Below are 19,649 nucleotides of genomic sequence, written 5' to 3'. Positions count from 1 at the left end.
GTGTGCACACTTACATACGTCAATATTTACAAAACTGTAAAAGGGTCTTTTGTGCCCAAGATTTAATTATATATTATTACATTTGAACCCGTTCAGATCACCCAACCATGCCAATGGACATAGCTTTTCTACATTACATTACAGTCATTTAGCAGACGGTTTTATCCAAAGCGACTTACAAGAAGTGTATTCAACATCGGTATTCAAGAGAACTACTAGTCACCAGAAGTCATAAGTGCATATCCTTTGCTAAACAAGTATCTAAGAGCATAAACCAGGGCAAACGTACAGTGCAGAAACAAACATACAATAAGTGCAACGAGCACACCCGCAATACAATAAGTGCAACGAACTAATACGAATAAAATAAGTGCTAAGTGGAAGGGTCAGGGTAGTACTTCTTGAAGAGGTGAGTTTTCAGCCTGCGCCGAAAGATGGGCAGCGACTCCGCTGTCCTGACGTCAGTGGGAAGTTCATTCCACCACTGTGGGGCCAGGACAGAAAACAGCCGTGACCGGGTAGATCGGCCACAGGGACCTCTGAGCGACGGGGGAACCAGTCGCCCTGATGCAGCAGAGCGAAGTGGTCGTGCGGGGGTGTAGGGCTTGACCATGGCCTGGAGATAGGAAGGAGCTGTACCTTTCACTGCCTTGTAGGCTAGCACCAGAGTCTTAAACTGGATGCGAGCTCATACAGGTAGCCACTGTAGAGAACGGAGAAGGGAAGTTGTGTGGGAGAACTTGGGGCGCTCGAACACCAGACGAGCTGCAGCTTTCTGGACAAGCTCCAGCGGTCTGATGGCCGACGCCGTGGCTTCGGCAAGTAGAGAGTTGCAGTAGTCCAGGCGGGAGATGACAAGAGCCTGGATGAGCACCTGCGCTGTCTCCTCAGTGAGGAAGGGGCGAATCCTCCTGATGTTGTAGAGCAGGAATCTGCAGGAGCGTGTAACCGATGAGATGTTTGCTGAGAACGACAGTTGGTCATCCAGGGTCACACCCAGGTTCCTCGCAGTCCGAGTTGGCCTCACCACGGTATCGTCCATGGTGATGGACAGGTCTCGGTGCGGGCAACCCTTTCCCGGGAGGAACAGTAGCTCGGTTTTGTCGAGGTTGAGCTTGAGGTGGTGTGTCGTCATCCACTTCGAGATGTCAGCCAAGCACGCAGCTATGCGTACCTCCACTTGAGTGTCACCAGGAGGAAATGACAAGACCAGCTGGGTGTCATCGGCATAACAATGGTAAGAAAAGTCATGTGAGCGAATAACAGAACTCAGAGATGTTGTGTAGAGCGAGAAGAGAAGGGGGCCCAGGACTGAACCTTGTGGAACCCCCGTAGTCAGCAAGCGTGGTTCCGACACGGTCCCCCTCCATGTCACCTGGTAGGATCGACCTGTCAGGTAGGATGCAAACAGGGAGAGTGCAGAGCCTGAGACGCCCATCCCCTTGAGGGTGGAGAGGAGGATCTGGTGGTTCACAGTGTCAAATGCTGCAGATAGGTCCAGGAGAATCAGGACAGAGGAGAGAGAGTTAGCTCTTGCGGTGTGAAGGGACTCCGTCACCGCAAGGAGGGCTGTTTCAGTCGAGTGACCCACTTTGAACCCGGACTGGCGGGGGTCCAAGAGGCTGTTCTGATGGAGATAGGAAGACAGTTGGTTGAAGACAGCACGCTCAAGTGTTTTGGATAGAAAGGGTAGAAGAGAAACCGGTCTGAAGTTCTTGACGTCAGACGGGTCAAGTGATGGTTTCTTTTCTAGGGTATCTAGATCTATAGTTACTGTCATCTTATTTGATGTGATTTCTATAAAGTAATCACAGTGTTCCACATCATCTGTTGCGTAAGAATAGTGTGCATGCTCTATCATTTTCATACTTGAACCCGCCTTGAATTAGTCTGATTTCGTGGTACTGCTTTAGCCTGATTTATTAGGTTCATTCAAGTCAAGTTTTGGACATTAAGGCCCACTTTTTAGCTTGTTTTATGGACCGGGCCTCCGGTGGAAAGAAGTCCAAAATGTGCCTCCTTTTAGCTCTGTTTTCTGTGTCCAGGGTGCAGGAGTGGCTCAGACTCAACTATTATATTATATTTATTCATGTGTAAAAAAAATAAGCCATGAATTCAAAACAATGCAAAAAAGTTTCATAGAGCAGAGCTGAGTTCTAACACTCTACTGAGGAGTAGAACATGGTAAATGGCTGTACTTGTATTTCTCTTTTCTAGTCTTCCGTCCACTCAAAGCTCTTTAACACTACATGTCATCATTCACCCATTCACACCCTTTCATACCCTGATGACAGGGGCTACCATGCAAGGTCACACCTGCATTCACAGCCATAGACATGACACATAAGTTATTATGTATGTGTATAGTTCTTATTGAATCAACATGAGGGATAAATTAACTAAAAGTTTCAAGCGCTTCTTTCTTTCACTGCTGTGCCATATATTAAACTCTTCTTGACTTTCTCTGTAGGTGCCAGAATCGAAGAGTTTCTCTATGAAAAGTTGGACAGGAAGGCACCATCCAGAGTTACCAATGGAGAGCTGCTGGGTCAATATATGCTGGATGCATCAAAGGAGTTTGGTCCTGGAACTCCATATGGTAAGTATGCATCCAGGTATAATGTATACTTTGATGCATTACAATGTCTTGAAAGGAGTAGACCTATGTTGTATGTTTTGTGAAGTTGTGTACTTGCATTAGTCCAAATGTTTCCAACAATTTTCAAACCCAGAGAAATCCGTAATTTTAATCAAGGTAACATTCCGTTTCATTTGACCGCCTGTCAATCGCTTCATATCCCCTTTGCGCATCCATCAGCTTTGTGGTTGTCTGCCAGAGGATGTCAGTTTCTTTTTGAAAAAATACAATTTTGGGGTGCATCACTTCCAAATGTTTACACTACGTTTGTGCCAAAACAGCCCTGACATATTCAGCTGGCCTGTGTCACATGACTATGGGAACCAATGTGACATCTTTTTTTAAATTCTAAAAACAACCATTATATTGACAAATCATTTTAAGATCAGTATCATATTGTTAAATTGTAACAAGTACTAAATTTAAAAAAAAAATCTGAATCAGAATGGCCAATAAAGCTGATTCTGATTGTATCAAACACAAAGTAGTTGCGTAACATAGTTGTTGGGAACGAAAAGGAGCGTGTTTGAGTTATCAGCATTTAAGAAAACTAAATTATTGACATCAATAGAATTATTAATGTCAGTAAGATTATTAATGATTATTAATAATAAGGGGCACCACCCTGAGAACAGGGACCAATAACCAAACTATAAACTAAGTCTCATAATTCGTGTTCACTCACAATGTCAACAGTCTGAGTACTGTTACACATTCAGAGTGAAAGTGAAGGTTTAAGTTCGAGCAACAGACCTCATATCAGCTATTATCACAATACATGCACAAAGTAATCACAGACACTGCTCTTTAAAGTATAACAGAGTTTATTAAGTTCCAATAATAATGATCTAGTCAACTAATATCTAAAACTAACATCAACTATACATTTACGTGCACGCTATCTAAAATCAACAAACTATGTAAAGAGGGTGTGTGTGTGTGTGTGTGTGTGTGTGTGTGTGTGTGTGTGTGTGTGTGTGTGTGTGTGTGTGTGTGTGTGTGTGTGTGTGTGTGTGTGTGTGTGTGTGTGTGTGTGTGTGTGTGTGTGTGTGTGTGTGCATCCAGTGGGTGTGTAGGAGCGAGAGAACAGCTCAGACAACGTATGACGTAATCTGAAACGTGGCGACGTCTCTCACGAGACCACAAAGATGACGCGAGACTCTACAATGTAGACAATAGAGATCTCGTATCGACACTTGTCTGAAGCCGTTAGCGCAGACCCTGGAGCTACATTAGCTTAAAGCTATATGTGTGTGTGTTAGTAAAAGAAGAGAGAAAGCAGACAAAACAAAAGGGGTCCTCCAAAAACAGATTAAGATCCTCTCCGCCGTGGTGGAGTACGGAAGATTGTCCTCTCAGCTACAGAAACAAAGCTTTTTAAGGAGAGCAACTTTGCGTGTGCTTCCTTGTCGACCGAGATCGAGGAAAAGCGTAGAGAAGGGGAGGACAAGGCTGTTTTATAGAAACAGGGGCCAGAACCACAGGGGTCCTGGGGTGTTTGTGGCCCTCGGCCAATTAGATCGCAGTGTTGCATGTTTTATTGCTTTCGCATTGACATTGCTCTTATCACAAGACCCAAATCAGGATGAACCTTGCCTGCAGAATCGGCAGGCCCAGATCCCTTTGTCTCAGAGCACATGGTGAAGCCACATCCCAACATGGTGTTGAGTCGTTTGGCGGTCGTAGCACATCAGATGTGTGCTACAGACAGAAGATTGTGGCTAGGTGGAGAGCAGGGCCGTCCTTCAGTCAGAGGATCGGCGGTTCGATCCCCGGCTCCACTAGTCGCATGTCAATGTGTCCTTGAGCAAGACACTTAACCCCAAAAATTGCTCCCGTAGCTGTGCCTACGGTGTGAATGTGATATAATCTGAATTGTAAATCGCTTTGGATAAAAAAAACCCGACTGTAATGAAGAAGTAGTTGAGGTACGGCAGCCAGGTGCTACTTCAGGGCCTTGTCTCATAGAAAGGCATAAACGTAGACTAGAGTATCTATACCTATACTGCACCTGCAGAAGACATTTTAAGGCCTGTGGTGAATTGATCTAATCTGTTTCTTGCAGGGAGTACTTTGATCGAGGTGGGGGAATGTGAGAGAAGATTAGGAGCAGCAGAGCGGGAGTTCCTCCAGACGTCCGCTATAAGCTTTCTCACTCCGCTCAGGAATTTTCTGGAAGGCGACTGGAGGACCATTTCAGTGAGTCTGAAACACTACATCCACTTTACTAACGGTAGACATGTTGAAGTCATCATTTCATTTGATGTTTTAGTACAAAGCTGTTGTCTGCTGACTGTCCTGCAGACTGTTCTGTGGCAGCAGTTATTAGTCAAGGCTCAGTTTTATCCACCTGTCACCCACACAAAGGGATTAGAGCTGCACTTGGACGCTTCCCCTCTAGCGGCCTCTGTGGGGTATATGTAAGAGTGATGACATATTACAAATAGGCTGTGATTCCCTCGCTGTTAATTGCATATATTGGTGACCCGTCCTATCCGCAGATTAAGCGCATGCCTGTGGTTGTAACTGTAATCTGTACATCACTACAGCAAATGTATGGGTTCTCAAGGTAAAAGTCATTCTCTCATTACATAAATATTGTAAACCATGCCAATCCATTCTTCAGCACTAGCTATTTCTAAATAGTGATTTCTTACAACCACCAATAGTATTCTCAACAGATTGCACCAGTTTAATCAGGTACTTCAGCTCAAAAGATATTTGGGTTAAGAAGACAGTTTCCAGGATGATTTCAGTCCAAAATGAAGCCACTGAAGGACAACTCTAAAATACATGACAATGATGTATTACTGTAACATTCTTCCAGCTAAAGTCTTCAATACGGAGAGCTTGTTGTTTTCCACTGTTGTCTCAATATATCCTCCAACTTCTCTCGTGAGATTGACAGATCACCCTCTGTTTCCCATTTTGTTTTAATGCTCAATTTATTGTCCTTATTAAGTTGATGAAGGCTTAAGTATAGATTAGAAATGTCCTTATTAAAATGTCTTTATGTTCTCTGTTAAACATCTGGACTAGCTAATGTTCTACTGTCACACTTTTGTTACTTTTTGCCGTTGCTTTGTTAATGTATAAAATGGTCTTTCACTGAATCTGTTCTTAAGCTCCTGTAAAGTCCTCAGTCCTCAGGCTTCTTTCTTCTGGCTCTGAGACTTCTTAATTCATCCTCCACCCTCCATATATAATATAGTGCTTTTTGTATTTTTCCTATGTATCAAAATGTGACTACAATCTGCATTTCGTTGTGCAACCCTGTTGTACAATGACAAAAAAACAACTTGTAACATTGTATCATGACAGTAGGCATTGAGACCAGCGGAGGCCAAAAGCTGGCTCATATGCAAACACTTTAAAAGTCAGCTGCCTTCTTCACATGGAACTGTTGAAGTGTGACCCTCCACATCTGTAGTGAACTACTAACCCATGGGATATTGTTATCTTTCCCTCTAGCTTCACAGTATTAATGGCCGTAGTTGGGCTACTAAAGCCTGCATTTTGTTCTCAGATTCGATTATCTGTAGTCTTCTTCTAATTTAAATGAATCCTGTTTGGTCTAGGAGGTTCATAATTTGAGCCATAACCTTTTCTATTCTTTTAAGCAGGAGGGAAGTGACACGTTTGTAGCCTGGAGTTAGGACACTTCCTGGTCTATAGTTTGTACAGTCCAACTTATCTTTGTTTAGGTTTTGGTATGATGGATAAAGTTACTTTTCTTCATGAAGATGGTATTTCACCCTCTGACAAGACCGAATTAATTATCTTTAATATAATGACATTTCAACTGTAATGCCACTCTGACGTGAACACGTCACGTGCACGTCTGTGCCTGTGAATTGATTTGGTTTAAGTCGGAGTGTGGGCCATGTAGGGGAGCATGGGTTTTGTTTTTATACATTTACAAAGATGCTTCTGTGGAAACTTTGGGATCTAGCAGAGTGTGAAGACAAGAGTGTAGATTTGTCTTAATGAGTTGTGACGTAGCTATCGAGCATGTAGAAAGTATAAATCCACTTTAGAGGTTTAGAACCTGCAATATTCTTAAATATTGAATTCAACAGTTTACAGCCCACAAGTGAAAAGAATAAGAATTCGAACCTTTTCTCCATAAAATGTGAACATAACCACCAGAGGTCAGCATGGCTGCTTAACATGACACTGTGTTCAGCCGTGTCTCCATGGGCCCGTTACAGCCTGCTTTTATTGCTGTGAGTTACGTGGTCGTGGATGCTCTCAGCTTCGCTTCCCCCTGGGTCATTGTCTGTATTTCAGAAAGAAAGACGTCTTCTGGAGAACCTTCGCTTGGACCTGGATGCCTGTAAAGCCCGTCTGAAGAAGGCCAAGGTGGCTGAGGCCAAGGCTGCGGTGAGTCCTGTTGTGCCTCCCAACCCACAGCCACAATGTAACAACACATTTGGTGGCGCTGCCATTGACCATGACTAACTGTCTGTGTATTCATAACCTTTGCAGTGCGATGGTGAAGTGAGTATTACATAATTCTAAAGACTTTCAGTAGTATTGGGCAGTTTTTCCTGTCTCACTGGCTTTGAGTACATTTGTTGTGCCATTCAGTAATTGGTGACAATAAACTATTCATCATTGGTTTAAAAAAAGCTCAGCAATGGACTGGAAAAACAAGTTTGACCCAAAGTTGACTCTTTGCAGAGAAAGCTTGAAACTGTGAAACCGTGGCATATTCAACAATATGATGGGAAATTAACAGCAGCCATTGAACAAATTTAGCAAAATATTGGGCTCGTGAGATTCTATTCTAATAGTTTTTATTTAGTTTTCAACAAGTCACTAGGGGTCTAATGGTTTATTTAACTCTTGCATCACAACAAGGTTAATGTCTCAGCAAAAACGTTCACTGTATAAGTACCAAGCTTTTAAAATTATCTTAAAGATTGCATTTAAATCTCTTTAAACTTTAGTTTAGTTGTTGCTCTAAACTTACTTTCAATTTGATTCCATTGCACCAAACTTTAAACTGTAATTTTAGATGTGACCCAGTATTAACTTTAAACTTACACTGAAGGAGGTTGAACGTTTAAAATGGACTGAGCAAAGTAATGAAGTTCCTTGAAGAGAGTTTAAGGAAGAACTCATGAAACGGAGTTTTGTGATGCTGCTGCTGAATTACTAGCACGCAAATGTATTTATTTATGTATTTTATTTATAAGCAAGCATCTCCATGTTATATCCATATTGAGTAAACACGATTTCATTTTGGTTTAAACTATGATTTACTAAACGGAGATGAGTTTTGAATTGTGTAAAAGCTCTGTGCTTAATACAATCTAGATGTACTCATTTTTAAATCTAGTTTTGCTGAACTCTGAATATAACTAATCTTAGATTAAATGAAACCTTGATGGTAAAACTCTTTGTTAATGACAGGCCTTAGGAGACAGACAAAGGATAAAGACAATGGCAATCTTTTTTTTTTTCAAGATTCAGCCTCCTTCTGATTAATGCTCATGTTTTGGACTGAATGTGACATTTTGTTAAATACAGATTGACAACAGTACTCCATTCATCAGGGCTTTACTACTCAAGAATTGGTGGACTTGTAGAATAATAGAAATGTGGCCTTGTACCAAAACAAATTCTTCCTTTCTTCTCTGGAAAATGGGTACAAAGAAACCATTAGACCAAGAACCAGCTTCAAACTGACAACATGGTATTGTGTTTTGCCAGCAGGTGGTTGTGCAGCTCTGTCAGCCAGAGGCCCAACCATGTTGTGCTCAAGTCTGACTGTTGTGAATTATGCAACTGTTTCTACTGCTCGAGTACAAATGAAGTCATAGTCCTGAAATAGAAATCCTAATTTATAAGGTTCCTTCCCCATTTCACTTTGTTCTGTGAGTGGTTGTGCCTTCACTCTGCTTTTTTTATTTCACTGTTCAACAGAATGAAAGTCTGACTTTTATCAGAACTTTTGTTTTCAGTTTGAAAAAACTCACACATTTCGTTGACTGACAATGTCAGACTTTTGCCACCTGTATGCATGTTAGCATGCGCATGATAAACTGCTGCTTAAAGCTTGTAATATTAACCACTCCTATCTACAGTGGATTAATCAGGTCAGTGGACAGATTAGTCACTCGTTATGTTGCTGGAGAGGATGTTTAGATACAGTTGTGTTGCATCACCTCTCTGCACCTTTTCTTTTATGAGCTCAGCAGACACGCCTAATGCTGCAATCCACCTCTCCCGTCTTTGCAACAGGTCGGGATAACTCTTTAGTTTTATGCAATTGCAAACTCACAATTTCTGAAACAAGGGCCCTCTTTGACGAATTCCTACAATCAAAAACCAAATAAGCACAAAATACTAAATATCTCCAATACGTCTCTTGCAAAAGCAAACACATCACAACTTTACACTCAAACACTTAATACATATACATAGCTCTTACCACATGCCCACTGCGCAGAGTATAAAACACTTTTGTATAGCGTCTTTGGCATTTTCATTTGTAGCATGTTGTAAATATAGACAATGAACACATACGCAATGTGTTTGTTCTCATACTCCTAAAAGAATCATACACAAAGACTTTACCTGAAGATAACATGAACATAGTTACTGTAGTGTACTCTATACAGTATATTATAATTACTATTCCCAACCCTCTCTCCAAGATTGGCCTCCATTGTTGGGAAACACCAAAGAGCAAACCTGAATCCTATTTATAGGGTTTAAGCTTTCTCAGTGATCTAATTGGTTACAGGTGTTTTCACAGGTGCATCCTGGGTGCAGGGGACTGATAATTGAGAATGGTATTTCAATGACGGAGTTTAGAAAACAACACACGCATGCTTTTTTTAGTTTTGAATGTCTTATCTCATGTAGATAACTGTGTGTAGTTATTGTGTTTTGGGATTTCAAACTTGGTGTAAAGCCGATAATGTGTTTACCTGATAAATAGATGGGCTACATGAGTTAGAGCTGTCAGTAAATGTGCCACAAGTTTTTGTGTCTTGGCAATTGCAAAAAACTGAATTATCATCCCTGATATTAATACACAGATTGACCATTTCACAGTTATAAGGGCTGTTGTGTAGCTTAAAGTGTAACTCGGCAACGTCATGGTTGTATATCTGCTGTGCTTTGTGATTGTTGTGTCTGCACTCTTGATACACAGTGTGTTCTGGAGTATGGTTGCCATGTAGCATAAATGTTAAATCACCTTACTGTTTCCGTAGATGGCACCAGATTTTCAGGAGACCAGACCACGCAACTATGTGCTTTCTGCCAGTGCCTCTGCGGTAAGGAGACAATTATGTTTCACTAAACAAAGCTGGGCATGTACAATCATCCCTTAAAGATACTGGAACCTTCTCAGGTTCTGTGTACGCACCGTTCAGTCAGGAACCGAGTGCTTTAAAACTGAGGTTCTTAGAATGAGGTCATTGGCTGTGAAAGGTCACCTGGAGTGGGTGGGAAAATCCCAAACCTTTTTATTATGGCTCTTCATTGTGGTTCTTAATGCAATGTTCATGTATACTAATCCTGAAAAGCAGTGTGTTTCAAGTGTTACATGAGATATGCTATGAATGTGTGCATCCTCTGCTCCTTTGCAGAGAGCGGCAGTTGTAGTCAGTTTAGAGTCAAAGCAACAACAACAAAACACACTGGCACCATGTTGTCCAGAGGAACTTCTCAATGATGCATATGCTCAGTGTTTTTCTGACAAATTGTTTCGTCATTGTTCAGTGCACTACTTGTGGCAGAGCTTCAGAGCCATAAGAGATATTAAGAAGTGATCCGGAACACTAAAGCGGTGTGTTTAGCTAAGAGAGAAGCTAGTGTCCGTCCTGGAAGCTTGTCAATGCTGTCGTCCTCTAGAACTAGCTGTTCTGACTGTGTCATGGCCTCCTGTGTATGTTTGTGGGGCTCAGATGTAGAGCCGGTCGTCCTCCAATCAGAAGCAGTTTCTTGATTGGTTTTAGAAAGAAATGTGGCCAAAATACTGAGCGGCACATTTTACAGTGTAAAAATCACCTTGTTGACACTGTTTCTAAATTACTTCAAAACTGCTTCAGCATTTTGGTACTTGTTATTTATTGGCCAACATACAGTATATACCAATACCAACATATCTGCAGTGAGCTAATATTGGCCAATATATTGGAGTAGCTCTAATCGAAAGCCACGTTTCATAGGTCTGTTGGATTTTCCCGGTCATTTTGGCCACCTTTTTTGGACATCTTTTCTTTGTCAAGAACGAATTTGGCACATTCACGCTGCTATTATTGTCTAATGAGAGATGAGGGCAACAATTTGACTTTTATTTGAGATCAAAATGTGCACTAATCACATCAAATGAATTACAGCAATAGCCCGTAAAACAAATCTGCTCATATGTAGCCCTATGAACAAATGAAAAAATAAATAGACTGTAGTCTAGGCTAACATATAAAATAAAAGTTTGCTATGTCAGTCTATCGTGTGCTCACACACACACACACACACACACACACACACACACACACACACACACACACACACACACACACACAACACTATCCTTCTGAGGATATAATGACTAATGTGAGGTTATTTTTCCTTATTTGATGGGCTTTTGGGGTTTTGGGAGGGAATGCACATATGAAAAAAAAAAACTTGCGATGCATCGATACTGATTCAATTAGCGCGGTATTTCAAACAATGACATTTTTAACATTCCACATTTTTAACATTCCATGGAACTAGGATGGGAACTTCCAGCACTGAGTCAGCACTGACTAGAGTTTGAATGCACACCCCAAAATAGGAAGTCATTCCTAGGAACTAAGCCTGCCAAACAAAGATGTCTGAAATGGTCAGAATCAAATTACAAAAGCAACATTAGTCAGCATAGATTCTGTCTCAAGCCCCAAAACACAAGCTCAAGAATGCATGGACAGAAAAAGGACACGCAGTGACCGGCAGCTGCATACTTCAGTGATTGGTTCGAGCAAAACTCATTTCTTCCGACATTTACCCAGCCTTAACCATGAACATACGTTCTCCAAAGTTTCACTCCTTCCACTACTGAGGGGATGTCTTAAACAATGGCGTTGGCATTTAGTAACGAGGTTAGGCGCTAGTTGTACATCTCACTAGTGAAGGTCTTCTGGGAAATCCTTGTTATAACTTACTGCATATTTCTCTCTGCTTCTTTTGCTGTGTGCTTTGGCCTCTCAGCTTTGGAGTGAGGAAGTGGAAAAAGTAAGTATGGCAATGTTGTTTGTGTAACAGTTAAATCACCAGGCTTACTCATTACTCAGTACCAGTCATGTTTTAGCATGTCTCCAGATTCAAGTATCCCAAGGGACATGAAGGAAATGTGTCACTAATACTCTTCCTGTTGTTTCAGGCTGAACACGAGCTCCGAGTGGCCCAAACAGAGTTTGACCGGCAAGCAGAGGTTACACGGCTGCTTTTGGAGGGCATCAGTAGTACACATGTAGGTCAGCCATACACCCTCCACTACTTCTATCAGTCACTCTCACTCTCACTTTCACTCTCACTCTCACTTTCACACTCTCACTCTCACACCAAGTTGCATTTGTGGTGACTGTGTTTATTCATTTCTATCTTTGCTTTTCTTTTGACCTGTGGGACGTTAAAAAAAAACACGTCCTTCAAAGTTGTTTTCAAAAGTTTGCAGTGAAGTCACTATTTAATTTGGTTTGTTTTAAACTGTAACATTTAAAAATAGTATTTACATTTTTAGCATTCAGTGAGATTAAGTTAGTAAGTAACGCAAATTGGATAGTTTAAATTCTATCAGTTGAATGAGCATACGACAAGGTAAATACACTATACAATACAAATGTTTTCAGATATATTGTTTATTTTGCTGTTCTGTTTGTACACACTGTTGTCATGGTGATATTGGGATCCTAAAATGGTTTTCACACTATAGTTACAAGTTACACTGTGACATACATTAACCAGTGCACAAAATCTCCTCATCAAGTGGTTTTAGTCCTTAATCAAGTGCTTATTTTCTCACGGTGTAAGAATGAGCTGTTTCAGGTATTTCTTTATGATTGCCTCCTTTTCCCTTGTTTCAAGCTGCAGCCTCTTCTTTTTACAGCACTAACACGTTTCCCTTGTCTTAAGAAAGTAAGGTTAGGACCTAATGAAATACAGTATATACACAGTGTATAGAATAGTTCAAATTAGCTCCACCATGACCAAACACACAAGTAATACCGTAGGCTGCCTACATATGAATGCATCAGTATAAATAATAAAGTACGTAGAGTATACAACACCTTTAGCTTGAGGTGTATTCTTCTCATTGTGGCACTACTTCTATTTAAAGGGGACATATCACACTCAGTTTCAGGTTCATACTTGTATTTTGTGTTTCTACTAGATTCTCTTTACATGTTTTGATGTTCAAAACACTTTTTAAACTATTTTCTCATACGTCTGACTACACTTGTACTCACCTTGCCTGAGACGCTCCGTGTCAGCTGATTGGCTTGTAAAAACAATATGGTGCTCCGTCGTAGTTCTCAAGCTGTGGGCGGTATATTCTAATGAGGCTGCATATGCCATAGGAAGGAGAGCCACATATGAATGTTGGATCACATGTTCACAATACACTGAATGAGTTGTAGCCACAGATACACAGATACAAGCACTGAACAAGTGACTTCTTCATCATATGTCCCCTGGAAGTAAAGGATCTGAGTACTTCTTCATGGAGATGAGCTCAAGATGTTTCTTTAACAATGGCTATTGTGTTGTTGCTTGTCTGCAGGTGAACCACTTGCGCTGCCTGCATGAGTTTGTGGAGGCCCAAGCAGCTTACTATAAGCAGTGTCACTTCCACATGCAAGAACTACAGAAAGAGCTGGGAAGGTGAGAAGATGAGCGATGAAGTGGTTAAGTTTCACTGCGCTTTTAAAGGGGTCGCCATTCTGTACTTCAAACAGTACGCAGTGAAAATAAGCTAACTGCTGCTGGTATCAAATGACTAAATAACAGTGTTGCATATCTACAAGTTGCAGGTCTGTAAGTGCTCAAGCTGTATGCCAACCCGAAACATCTTAACGATTAGTGATCAATCAAGAATATATTAACCAAAGATGCACATTCCTGGGTTGCAGTTATTTTCAGCGTCAGAATTGCTGTGTTGAGATAACGTAAATCAACCAACCATATCTAAAAGTAGTATAAACCATTCATTGTGTACTGTGAACTACCCAAATCAGAGCCATGGTGCAGGTGCAGCTTGAGTGCTTTTCTGTTCCACTGAAATGCCATGGTGACAGGTGTTTGAGTTCACCCAGAATGCACTGGGCATCTGTTGCCTGCTGCTCTTCGTCTGTCTAGCTCACCGTGGCTGCTGGTTATTTTGCTATTTACTATTTTGGTATCTTGCTATCTGCAGTTGTAGGCTGCCTTCTGTTTAGCTGATAGAAGAATAATCTAAGTTTCACATGAACTGTCTTTGACCCCATCTGATGCATGTCCTCTAGTAAAGAGTGGCTCTGCATTATTACTGTATGATTTTATTATGTCTTTTTTTATAATCTTTTGAATTTTGCAACAACAGGCAGAGCAGGAATATCATTGAAATGATTGAAATATTTAATGATCGTAACTTTTCTGAATCAGATAAATGACTTCAGTGTATATAATGTACTCATGCTATATTGAATAAGATTCATGAAGGAACAATATGCATTTTGTAATTTAGTATTTTTAAATGATCCGTTAATTCTTGATAATCAACTTGCTAAAGAAAACATTGCATCTAAATCCTCATATTACATATTGTGAAAAGGCATTCAGATGCATATGTAATATGAATATGAATTAAGTTATTCTTTGTTTAATGCTCCATAAATACTTGTATTTGATAAATGGATTATTTTGAATACAAGATTGAAAAAGACACCATGGATTAGGTCTGATGGATGCCTGGCTGGTCTTGTTGTTTGTGGTCAAGTCATGATGAATCACTTTCATTGTCTCATGCCCTCAGCTCTGATGAGGACGTGTGAGTATGGCTTGTCTTTTTGTGTGCTGATGCCAATGATCTTTCTCTTTGTGTGTATGTTCTGACCCACACGTGCTCGCTTTCCGATGCCTCCTAAATCCCTTTTGTATTTAAATTAGTAAATGCTGCAAATTGGTATTTTCTGGACCGTGAAATTCACTTTGGCCACCTGTGTTGTTCTCCAGGGAGGTTCATTCAGATGAGGCAGTGCATGTAGAGTTGTTGGTTTTTGGGGGGGAAATGTTTAGATGTCTCATAAGCACATCTGCTTCTGGTGCAACATCAGTCCACTACGTCCCTGGTTACCGTAGAAACATGGTGGTGCAAAACATCTGCTCCGTATGTAAATATAAACCACTCGTCTAAGGAAACAAAAATGCAACGCATTTTATTTTAGTAGTTGTTAATATTCTAATCCATTTCTACCTATAGATCCACCTAAATGTTGCACACTGGCCCTTTAAAATGTAGACGAACTATTTATGAACTGTAGTTTTTCATACAGTTGACAAATCTGCCGTTTCAGAGCAGAGCCGAACAACCACACACACCTCTAGACTCATCCGCCTGATCGCTTGTCACTCAATATTCTGCTGTTCATGCAGGAGACAACGGATGACCTCATGGATCCTGTGCATCATGGCCTTCTTTCCAACTTTTTTGCATTTTTTTCTTGTGTTTTGTTCTTGAAATGCATTAGAGTGCAAACACTGCTGTTATAGCATTTTACAATATGATGCGACAATTTACATCATGAGATTTCTTTATGACTTGAATTGAGCGATCAATGATCAACAGCTTAACCAGACAAATTTGTATAACTTATTCCCATTCTGCATTTTGCTAATTAACATTAATAGCTAATTAAAGCCAACATGTTTGCTCCTGTGTGTCCCCATCTTTCCATTTCTTGACTTGTTGTTTTCATACTTCACTTTGATTTGGCATAGTTGTATTAGAGCTATAAGACCAGTGATTTGATTGGCTGAGTGTGTTTATTAATCACCACACCCTCTGGTCCATATTCCATATTGTATGTGTGCTGCTGTACAGCCATAAACCAAAATAGCAGGTGGGCTCCACAGTTTAGATAACGCCCTAATTGTGTTCGACTGTAGTTTTCTGGCCAGACTTGAACGTTTCTTGTGAATGCATTAAACATGGAACATTTATAAAGAGCTTTGTCTTTGGAACCGTTTTACTAATTCATGACAAATCATGATTTGTCATGTATAACTCATGGTATGTTTGGTTTCCAGTTGTGTGCTGATACTGTTTTTGTGTGTTTGTATTTTATATGCATGTTCTGATCATCACTGCATCATCTGCCTGCTTTCCCTCAGGCTTCCCAATGCATTTGCACTGAACACTCAGTCCATAGCGACCGCCGGCTCTGCATCAGAAGGCCCCAGCAGCCCTGTGGAGACAGACACACTGAAGATTGAGGAAGTTCAGGCACCAGCTACGGGAACCCGCAAGGCCAAAGTCCTTTACGATTACGATGCTGCTGACTCCAGTGAGCTCTCACTTTTAGCTGATGAGGTAAGGTTTCATCATCAACCTGCAGCTGGTGGTTGAATATTGGCCATTGACCAGAAATCGCTCGAGGTCGAAGTCTAAAGACGAGCCTCGTTGTGGTATTTGCTGATTCAAGTAATGCGTCGGGCCTTTTCCTAAAAGGTTAATGTTTTATTTTCTAATTGTATACAGCTTTTCTTATGATAGTGGAGTCGGTCTTTACTTGATGTGTCTCCCTCTGTTATAAACCCCGGATTAAGTCAGCAGTGTCCATGATGACCCAGGGACCCTCGTGAACATTTTAAGAATCATGACCTCAAATACCCCCACCTTTTCCAGGCCATTGTCTTGTTATGTCAAATTCTTGTCCTAATTGTTTAATGTTCTAAAGCCTCCTTTACCCCTGTTATGATGACTACAGCAATGCTATTAGCACACAGTTTGGTTGCCTAAACCTAACCAAACTGTGATGGCAAACTGGAAATACTTAGAAAGGTGAGATAATAGGTCTTCTAAGTGTAACAATAGGCTTCTCACAGGACACAAACCCCAGTCTGCTGAGTGAAAGTCTTCTGTTTGTCCTCTTCATCCACTACAAAGCCGCATAGTAGCCATGTGACTATTCTCACCCGTATACAAATAGAGACTCCGATTTCAATGTTTGACTTACAAATGTCCATGTGCTCTGTGTTGCAGCTCATTACAGTTTACACAGTGCCGGGAATGGACTCTGACTGGCTGATTGGAGAGAGAGGAAACCAAAAAGGAAAAGTGCCTGTCACATACCTGGAGCTTCTCAGCTAAAGAACACACGTCCGTTGATAACTACTGAAGCCATGAGGATTTTTCATTCGCTTCATTCAATTTCACACTCTTCCACTAACCTGTAACGTTCCATAGCATTCCTCCAAAGTAAGCATTCGTAAAAGTGTTACGTTAAACACACACTCAGCTGTGTGCTCCTCAAATCCCACTGAACTATATTCACATGGCACTGGCAGAAGTGATAATGGAGACATTGTTACAATGAGAGCAGGGAAATCCCCATGAATGGTTAATATTACTTTTAGATATGGTTGGTGGATTATTAGGATGTTTTCTTTGCCTATTTATTACTTATTTATTGTTGTGCATCCCAATGGTTCAGGTAGACCTTCCACATTGTCTGCAGAGGTATTTCCATCAAATGTCTGTTGATCTGATTTGTTTTTAAAAAGTGTCTCTTAATTGTCTCTTAGAGGTGTTCATAGTGTCTTTAGAAGACAGCCGTATGGATAACACAAGCATGCAATAACCATGCCTCCTTGGTTCTCCCGATCAAAGAGTGATGAAGCTTTGCCCTTCAATTAAGTCAGGTCAGTACAGTTTATCTCTGTATGACAGAAAACAAACATGGGCTAACAGACAACGGATCAGTGTGCCACATCATGACAAATACCATTATGTTGTGCTGATATATATTAATAAAAATGAAAGATGCGGCTGCTTCCTAGTTTTGCTGCAGGTTCCCCTTCCATTGTCTTCCAATACTACATGAACATAATTGCATTTCTTATCCATTAAATATGACAAACATTAGCTTCCTAAGTTATAAAACAGCAAATCAAGTTTTTCATCTGCTTTATCGTTCAATCATCCTCAAATCTGGGAAGCAGATTTGCCTTAAATGCTAATGAAAGAATGTAACTCAAGTGTTATTCAAAGCGACAATAACATTTTAAGGAGAGCAGGATGGAACTTTGCTTGATTAATTCATGTCACTCACTTGTCTTGATTAGACTTTCCCAGACTTTCCTCGGCACTGAAGATGTCCCTTTGAACAATATGAACGCCTGTGCAGCAAATACACATAAACACTCCTGTCCTAACTGCCTTAAAATGATGAGAATGTGCTCTTCATAACAAAATGTCCAGAGAACACATAACAGCATGCAAGACTGCAACTCCTTTTAATCGTGTGCTTGTTTGTGTGATTTTTGGTTTGCCTTTAATTGTTTTTTGAATTTACGCTGTTCTGTCTGTCAATAACAAAAAGTGTCTTCAGTCTTCGTGCTGCATGTGCTACGGCTAGTAGCCTGTCCTGTTGGACATGAGCGTGTGTATACGAGGTTATGATGTAGCTAAGTCTGTTTGTAGCAGAACTGGAGCACCAATATGTTTCCACAAAAGATAATGTGCTCTCTCACATCCAACATATGTAGTACATGCATGCACTCTTTTTTTTTTTCTTTTACCAGCCTTGTGAGTTTTTGTAAAATGAGCACAATCTTTGAAAATGTATTTATTCTGTTGTAACTCTGTTTACCTCATCTTGTATTATTATTATATACTTTGTCCAAATATGTATTGCCTGTTGCTTAACCATGCTGAATGAATGAAACGTATGGGATTTAATAAAATGTAAGATTTATTTGAATTCATGGTCTTTTTCACAGCTAATGTACACCATAAATACACCAACCACCACGGTCGAAAGCTGAAGCTAATGCCTATGCCCCCAGGAAGTGCACCAGGCTTTAGTAGGAGAAGTGGTACTATAAGTATTAGTAACATTAGAAGAAGTAGTATCAGTAGTCATAGTAATAGCTGTAGTAGTGGTCGTAGTAGTTAAAATAACAGTAGTAGTAGTAGCAGTAATAACAGTAGTAGTAGTAGAAGTAGTAGTAGTAGCAGTAGCAGTAGTAGTAGTAGTCAGTGGTGGGCCGTCAGGGCCAGCTCAGCCTTCTCTGCTGGCCTAAACAGAATCACAAAGTTATAGCTATTTTATAATGTAATAATTTTTATGTACATGTATTTTACTTTCCCATTATCTTATTTTCTCATTGCACAGCTTCTGTCTTCCTCTGTTGCTCTGCTTCCAGCACAGCTTGTTTTAAGTAGAGCTTTTATCCAATCAGATTCAGCCCCTATGTCTCTATGTAAGAGAGGCCCGATGTCCTCTAGAGAGCCTTTGCAGATTAAAGTAAATGGGGACGATATTGTTGATTATCATAGTCTTCAACCAATCAGATCTTTAGTTTGACATGTTGGGCGTATTCTTTGACGTGCCAGTGCCACCCAGGTAGCCTCCTAAGTACGTCTGTATTAACGTGCGCCGTGATTGGTCAGTGGGCCAGCGTGACATTTGTCAAACAGAAAGCTAGCTAGCAGATCTTAGTGTTTAGTAAGAGTTCAGGTTGAAACATGTAAGAGAAGTTATGACATTTTTAGCGTTTTGCTTGGTGTAGATTCCTTTTTTTTTTACCTAGTTGTGTTTTTTTAACACTCATTGGCTGAAGGCGGAGAAATGGATTTCTGGAGGACATTTCCAGAAAAACTGGACATCGTATCAAAGGGTCGGTCAACCCCACAGCTAGCAGCCCTAACCCAGGATGGAAAAAGATTTGTACGAACGGTATTTCTGGCTGACAGCGTTGGAGAAGCGTTGCACATTTTATGGCTAAGAATGCGTTTCATTTGCAA

General features: G+C 40.6%; 1 protein-coding gene across 2 annotated transcripts in view; it reads left to right on the top strand.

Moving 5' to 3' along the window:
* Positions 1-18,590, top strand: part of LOC306697302 (endophilin-B2-like) — a 24,298-nt gene extending 5,708 nt beyond the window's left edge. The window contains exons 3-11 of one of the 2 annotated variants that reach the window (XM_079161127.1): positions 2,471-2,599; positions 4,704-4,837; positions 6,929-7,021; positions 9,868-9,930; positions 11,852-11,875; positions 12,024-12,113; positions 13,425-13,525; positions 16,013-16,211; positions 16,884-18,590. In XM_079161127.1, the coding sequence (XP_079017253.1) occupies positions 2,471-2,599; positions 4,704-4,837; positions 6,929-7,021; positions 9,868-9,930; positions 11,852-11,875; positions 12,024-12,113; positions 13,425-13,525; positions 16,013-16,211; positions 16,884-16,991 (941 nt within the window). In that variant the 3' untranslated portion in view covers positions 16,992-18,590. Of the gene's footprint in view, positions 1-2,470; positions 2,600-4,703; positions 4,838-6,928; positions 7,034-9,867; positions 9,931-11,851; positions 11,876-12,023; positions 12,114-13,424; positions 13,526-16,012; positions 16,212-16,883 lie in introns of both variants that reach the window. The other variant, XM_079161126.1, reaches the window with a different exon arrangement.
* Positions 18,591-19,649: the final 1,059 nt, after the last annotated feature.

The sequence above is a fragment of the Pholis gunnellus genome (assembly GCF_910591455.1).
Source record: "Pholis gunnellus genome assembly, chromosome: 6".
Classification (NCBI taxonomy): Eukaryota; Metazoa; Chordata; class Actinopteri; order Perciformes; family Pholidae; genus Pholis; species Pholis gunnellus.
The sequence above is the reverse complement of the archived record's forward strand: the minus strand, read 5'-3'. Positions and strand labels throughout refer to the sequence as shown.